The following is a 7329-nucleotide window of genomic DNA, read 5'->3' as shown; positions in this document are numbered from 1 at the left end:
AAACATCAACTACATGAGTTCACGGTAATTAATACAATTAAGCTTAGATAGCTTAATTGGATTTATTGATGTCAGCCTGAAATATTTCATTTTGCTTCAACCAGTTCTTTAAATTAAATTTAAAACTTAAAAGTTTTAATTTCCAGAAAATTGAACAAACTTGTCCATTTTGATTAGTTTCAACTAAGGACTTGAAAGAAAATTATTAAAAAGGTTGACAAAGGCCAGTGAAATTCTTCTTAATCTTTTATTTTCATGTAAACCATGGAAACAAATACAGGTTGGAGTTCAGAACAGGGCTGTAGTGGAGGCTAAATTCAAATAAACACAGTTTAGATCAAGGGCATAAAGACTAGATAGATAGATAGATAGATAGATAGATACTATCTATCTAGATAGATAGATAGATAGATAGATACTTTATGACAAATGCCTGACCAATGCTAGGAAATTCAACAGTCATTTCAATCCAAAACAACAGGAGTCTTCTTTGGGCAGAGGGATGCATTTGCACTGTTCGTGCTGATCAGAATGAGTTCAACAGTAAGGTCCTCAATATCTGGAAACTCCGATTGAGAGACCTGAAGAAATGAACAAAGAACAATTGTGTGTTAATTGAATATCTAATAGGCATTACATGTCAAGTGATACCATGTCATATTAAGTTTAAAATTTTATCTTCAAACTTTTCCAGGGCAGTTGCATTATTGAAATAATTACTTGAAATAATACTAAGTAACTTCCCTGGAGTTTCTTGGTGAAAAAACAAACAGAAAAACAAAAGCTTGAAATGTAACTCCAGCGTTATTCGACACATTGCCCTGTTGTTCGAGGTCACGGCTGTTCGTAAGAATAAAATTAAAAGAATTTAAAAAATTGGTGCAACATAGACTGAGTAGTGGCCCAGCAGCTATTGATAACCTACCAGGGAATTTGGCTTTAGTTTCAGTTCAGTTCAAATGCCTTGTTAGGTTAGTTTAAAGGGGTGGTTCAGGATTTTGGACATAGGACCTCATTTCCAAGTTACCAAGTGTGATATTACATTAATACACAGGATTAGGTGTTATAATCCCTTGTGCCAAGATCCAAGATAAAAACACAAGTTGGAGACCGTTTTCAACACGTTTCATCCAGTCCTTCTAGTTGCAGAGTTCGCAGGTGCTAGGCTGGCGCGAGTCAACAGTATGTGTAAGCCTGCCACTAAAAACTGTCTTACCCACTCCATAGTACACCGAGGCAAATAAATATAACGCCTGAATAGACGAGGACTGGATGAAACGTGTTAAAAACGGTCTCCACTGATAAATATCACACTTGCTAACTTGGAAATTAGGTCCTATGTCCAAAATCCTGAACCACCCATTTAAGCTGCTGGACCAGTATTTGCTTTATGTTGTACTCAATTTTCTCATTGTTTTTCATTCTAATAGCATGCGTTGACCTCGAAACAACAGGCCATGGGTCGCTTAATGCCACAGTTACGCTTTAACTGTCATGTCAATAGAAAACATACTTACTTACATCCCATGTCTTTAGAAAAGTGGCATCATCCTCATGGAGGTAGAAAGGAAGGCCACGGAGCGCCACAGCACGTCGGATATTTAAATGGTTGTTTTCACCTACACAGCTGACATGCGAATAATACACATTCTGACTGAGCATGAACTGTGTGTGACCGTGTCAAATGAATTTAGGCTACTGACTTAAATGTGCAGACAGTCAGTAACATGACAGTGGACTAACGTTAATGGAGGAAACATTGCTAACATGCTGTAAACGATAATGTTGCAGGACCTGTGCCCTGTTATCAAGCAGTGCACCACAAAGCTTGCACTTCCAAGCTATTGTGTTAAATAGTGCTAACGGGGGTTAATTAGTTCATATGATAGTTGGTGCTGTACACAAGGTCCACGTATGGCAGAAGATCCGCCTACAAATTTGCTACAATTTGCGTGGGGAAGTTTCCCACGCTTTCAATTTTTTCAAATGACTTAAAGCGGATGAGTGCTGTCAACTTAAAAGTTCACATTTGTTCAAGTAACACAGACGATTAGAGTACTATTAACTTTTTTTCATTTTTGAAAACAAACATTGTTTTACTTGTACTGTTCGGTTTTACAGTGAACCCTACTCGTCATGACGCGCCTTTGCCCCAAAAAGGTTGAGAACCTCTGCTCTAGAAACTGAATCCTTGTTCCAAACAGTGCTTTTTTTTTTTTTTTTTAAATAAGCCTACAGAGGAAAGCAAACAATTCAACATTTTAAACGTGTGTATACCGTGACCGTAGAGGACAATCTCTCGCTGCTGTCAGTGTCAGCATCACTGCTAAGAACAGTGCGTCTTTTAACGTTACGGTTAAACGCCTGAAAAATATGAAGCTGCTGCTGCTGTTTTCTTTTCATGACTGAGTGATTTAGGCTATTATCCTATAATTGAATGGAACGTTGTGTTTTTAAGCGTCAGGATTGACCCATGCAAAGCCACGCCACACAGGCCAAGGCATGGCAATGCTACGTTTTCATATTTATATGATTCTATGATTTCCATGCACACCATATTCCGGTTTTATTCGGAATAATGCCAATATTCAGATTGCACATGAGTCAATAAATATAGGCTAGTTGTCACACAAGTGTTTTTTATAGGCTAATATTGAATGATTTCATAAATAAAGCTGTGAAGAAATTGTACGCACAGTGCGTACAGGATTACAAAAACAGGATTAAGCCTACACTGAACAGAAGGATGGTATCTGATGCAGAAACCTCATAACATAATTGAGCCTATAAGCCACAATTAACTTCACTCATTTTTCTTGTAACTACACCAGAGATTGCCTATAGTTTAAATGGACATAGGCTACAGAAAGCCATAAATTAAAAAAAAGATTTCACACTGACAGCCTACTGAACTAGCAAAGATGAATATTGGCCTGAACATTGACTACAACACATGCCACCTACGATATCCTATATCTGTCATAGCTCCAGATCAGTAGCCTACTGTAGTTGGCTAATAATATATATATATATATATATATATATATTCGTTCCCGCCACTAAACAAGGGCGGGAAATGCTCCCTGTGCACATTTGCGCACGTCAAAGGCAGCAATCAGACAGGACTTGGTTTTTGCAGTGAGGTGCGCCTTTTTACGTTATTTATATCCCCATGAGAACCAAGAAAAAAATGCCGACAAATGTCTTTATTGTTGAGATTTCCTATCTATTTAGGGTAAAAAAAAACATCTTACAAATATTTGGAAATTTGTTAATAGCTGTCATTCTCTCTCCTGCGCAAACAAAAATGTGTTAGGCCTACGTGCCAAGTAGCCTACTGCGTAATTCTGCTTCATAAAGTTGAATAGAATTGGTTATTTCACAGAAAAATATAAATAGCCAGTTTATGGTCTACAGTGCAGAGTTGGGTACAAACAGGGACAGTTCTCTACTAGTAGCTGAGTAGCCTGATGCAGGTGCGCATGTAGATAAACGGCAGAACACTTTGGTTTCGATTTTTTGATAGTTTCATGTGCTTATGAGGAGCATAGAGAGAAATTTGTTGATTGCTGAACGTTGTTTATGTATGTTTAGGTATATTGATCCACGTTAAGCTTTTTCCTTTCAATAGGCCTCAAGCAGCAACGCTTAATGTCGGATAACGTCCATAATAGTTGGACTTTGGGTTCGATTTTTTGACAGTTTTAAGTGGTTATGATAAGCAATATATGAGATAAATTTGGTGATCACTGAGCGTTGTTTATGTACATTGAATCACGTTAAGCTTTTTTCTTTTAATATAGGCCTCATGAAGAAGAAACGCTAAAGTCATATAACGTCCATAATAATTGGACTTTGGGTTCGATTTTTTACAGTCTTAAGTGGTTATGATAAGCAATATATGAGAGAAATTGGGTGATCACTGAGCATTGTTTAGGTACATTGAAACACGTTAAGCTTTTTTCTTTTAATATAGGCCTCAATGAAGCAGCAACGCTTAATGTCAGATAACGTCCATAATAATTGGACTTTGGTTTCGATTTTTTGATGGTTTTATGAAGAGCAATATATGAGAGAAATTTGGTGATCGCTGAACGTTGTTTAGGTATATTGATCCACGTTAAGCTTTTTCCTTTTAATAGGCCTGAATGAAGCAGCAACGCTTAATGTCGGATAACGTCCATAATAATTGGACTTTGGGTTCGATTTTTTGACAGTTTTAAGTGGTTATGATAAGCAATATATGAGATAAATTTGGTGATCACTGAGCGTTGTTTAGGTACTTTGAATCACGTTAAGCCTTTTTCTCGCCATAGGCGTCAATGAAGAAGAAAACGTTAACGTGAGATATGTTCTATAATCGTTGGATTTCGGTTTAGTTTTTTTGACAGACTTAAGTGTTCATGACAACATATGGCCATGCGAAATTTGGTGATGATTCATCGTTGTTTTCCTACCGTAAGCCACGTTAAGCTTTTTCACGTTAAGCGTTTTAGAATGTCCCACATTCCGCGATATCTCCCGCGAGTCACGTCAGGCAGACTGTAGCCTGCCTGTCCGGGATGAGCTGCCCTCTGTTGTAGCTCCTCCCGACTAGCCTCTGAAGATCACGTTTACGTAGAAAGCCAGACCAAGTCAGACTCAGCCGAAGTCGAACTCGCCTAATAACCAAACGATAACTTCGTCAATAAGGTAAATTAAATACATTTCATTATGCTTTATTATATGTTTTGGTAGGGTGCTGGATGGCTGGGTAGCTGGATGCTGGGTAGCTGGGTGCTGGATGGCTGGGTAGCTGGGGTGCTGGATGGCTGGGTAGCTGGGGTGCTGGATGGCTGGGTGCCTGTGGCTGGACAGCTGGGTAGCTGGGTGGCTGGCTGGGTAGTTGGGTGCTGGATGGCTGGTGCCTGTGGCTGGACAGCTGGGTGGCTGGGGTGCTGGATGGCTGGGTAGCTGTGAAACTGGGTGCTGGGCGGCTGGATGGCTGGGTAGCTGGGTAGCTGGGGTGCTGGATGGCTGGGTGCCTGTGGCTGGGTGGGTAGCTGGGTGCTGGATGGCTGGGTAGCTGTGAAACTGGGTGCTGGGGGGCTGGATAGCTGGGTGCTGACTGCACTAAGAACAAAACAGAAAAACAACCGGAAACCATGATTAGTTTAACTGCAGTGAAAGGGGGTACAAAAACGACGTTTTAGGGGCATGATCTGGAGTGTCTTTGTGCCTCTTAACAGAGGTGCAACATGAACAGGGCCTTACGTGACAACAAGATGCGTTTTTAACTCATGAATACATTGCGAAGAAACATTTAACTCAATGAATACATTGCAAAGAAACCATAGGAACATAGGTCGGTGACAGTACAAACTTTGAATTTAAACGATTTCTTCGCAATGTATGAGATGAAAATAGATAGATAGATAGATAGATATATATATATATAGATAGATAGATAGATACTTTATTGATCCCTAGGGGCTCAACGTTAAATGCATCTTGTTGTTCATGTTGCACCGAAATTTCAATTGCATTTTGTGTCTGTAAGAGGCCCACAAAACTGGCAATATAGCTAACTGGGAGCTCCCCGCTAACCCTGGCTATCGGCTCAATTACCTCTCTAAACCACAATCTTGTTTCGTAATAGGCAGGTATTTGCTATTTCTTGTTCTAACTAGAAAACGCAATTCCAGGGAATTACTAGTGCATGAAAATGCAAAACACATGGTGTGAAATATATTGTTAAAACAGATGATGTGCTAATTGGCAACCAACATGATGAGGTTTAATATAGTTGGAATTACTGAACTAGGTAGATGAGGTTTAATATAGTTGGAATGACTGAACTAGGTAGATGAGGTTTAATATAGTTGGAATGACTGAACAGTTAAAGATGGTTTAAAAGGTTAAATTATTTGCTAGGTAGATGAGGTTTAATGTAGTTGGAATGACTGAACTAGGTAGATGAGGTTTAATATAGTTGGAATGACTGAACAATTAAATAGGTGGATAGTTTAAACGGTTAAATTATTTGCTAGGCAGATGAGGTTTAATATAGTTGGATTGACTGAACTAGGTAGCCTAGATGAGGTTTAATATAGTTGGAATGACTGAAAAGTTAAATAGGTGGATAGTTTAAAAGGTTAAGTTATTTTCTAGGTAGATGAGGTTTAATATAGTTGGAATGACTGGGCAGTTAAATAGGTGGATAGTTTAAATGGTTAAATTATTTGCTAGGTAGATGAGGTTTAATATAGTTGGAATGACTGAACAGTTTAATAGGTGGATAGTTTAAATGGTTAAATTATTTAATAGGGAATTATTGTAGCAAGGACTTTTATTTTGAAACAGTTGTGGAGAGAGGAAACAGTTGAACAGAATGTGTAGTCTTAATAGAATGATTATGAAACAGTTGAAGGCAGAGGATACAGTTGATGGGAGTCATAGTTGACTGACAGTTACAACAGTTGAACAGTTGATAACAGTTGAACAGTTTAAAAGTTGGATAGTTTAAAGGGACTTTTAATTTGAAACAGTTTAAGGCACAGGAAGCAGTTGAACAGGATCTGCAGTCTTAATACAGCCATATTGTATGCTTAAAGCCTGAGACAGTGGCTCCAGGTGGCCTGAACACCTGGCATAGGATTCTAATTGCTATTGTGATGTCATAATCTAATGTTAAGTCAATGGGGACATTTTAGTAGTTTTTAATTAATAGTTTAAAAAGTATAAAAGTTACAAAGTTGAAAAATACAGCTGAAGTCACATAAGTAAGACCTACGCAACGCAGTTTGAATGAAGTTTCTAAGTTAAACGGTTGAAGCTGTATTAAACGCACAAAAAGCGTTAGAAGAAGAATAATAATATTAAGAATAATTCGGATAACAATAGAGTGCATTTTCATGCACTCTAATAATTCGGATAACAGTAGAGTGCATTTTCATGCACTCTAATAAGACATTTTGGAAGAACAGCATAGTGCATTTTCATGCACTATAACTAGAAAACGCAATTCCAGGGAATTACCAGTGCATGAAAATGCAAAACATATGGTGTGAAATATATTGTTAAAACAGATGATGTGCTAATTGGCAACCAACATGATGAGGTTTAATATAGTTCAAATGACTGAACTAGGTAGATGAGGTTTAATGTAGTTGGAATGACTGAACTAGGTAGATGAGGTTTAATATAGTTGGAATGACTGAACAGTTAAATAGGTGGATAGTTTATATAGTTAAATTATTTGCTTGGTAGATAAGGTTTAATATAGTTGGAATGATTGAACGGTTAAATAGGTGGATAATTTAAATAGTTAAATTATTTAGGTAGATAATT

The 7329-nt window shown here is 37.9% G+C and overlaps 1 protein-coding gene and 1 long non-coding RNA gene across 2 annotated transcripts; both read right to left on the bottom strand.

The window, feature by feature from the left end:
- Positions 1–228: 228 nt before the first annotated feature.
- On the bottom strand, positions 229–1601 carry LOC121685726. The gene is made up of 2 exons (XR_006023417.1): positions 1518–1601; positions 229–581 (listed from the first exon to the last, which is right to left on the bottom strand). It is a non-coding gene; the product is annotated as an uncharacterized LOC121685726 (long non-coding RNA).
- Positions 1602–4711: 3110 nt separating this feature from the next.
- Positions 4712–5146, bottom strand: LOC121688038 (vegetative cell wall protein gp1-like). Its single transcript, XM_042067359.1, has one exon. It carries the CDS (start codon positions 5144–5146, stop codon positions 4712–4714), a length of 435 nt encoding a protein of 144 aa, XP_041923293.1.
- Positions 5147–7329: the final 2183 nt, after the last annotated feature.

This window comes from Alosa sapidissima, chromosome 2, assembly GCF_018492685.1.
Source record: "Alosa sapidissima isolate fAloSap1 chromosome 2, fAloSap1.pri, whole genome shotgun sequence".
Taxonomy (NCBI): Eukaryota; Metazoa; Chordata; class Actinopteri; order Clupeiformes; family Clupeidae; genus Alosa; species Alosa sapidissima.
Note: the sequence above shows the minus strand (reverse complement) of the source record. Positions and strands in the feature narration are given on the sequence as shown.

What these genes read in the sequence shown, in the direction of transcription:
- LOC121688038 (XM_042067359.1), bottom strand. Translation starts at nt 5,146, where the DNA reads ATGGTTTCCGGTTGTTTTTCTGTTTTGTTCTTAGTGCAGTCAGCACCC.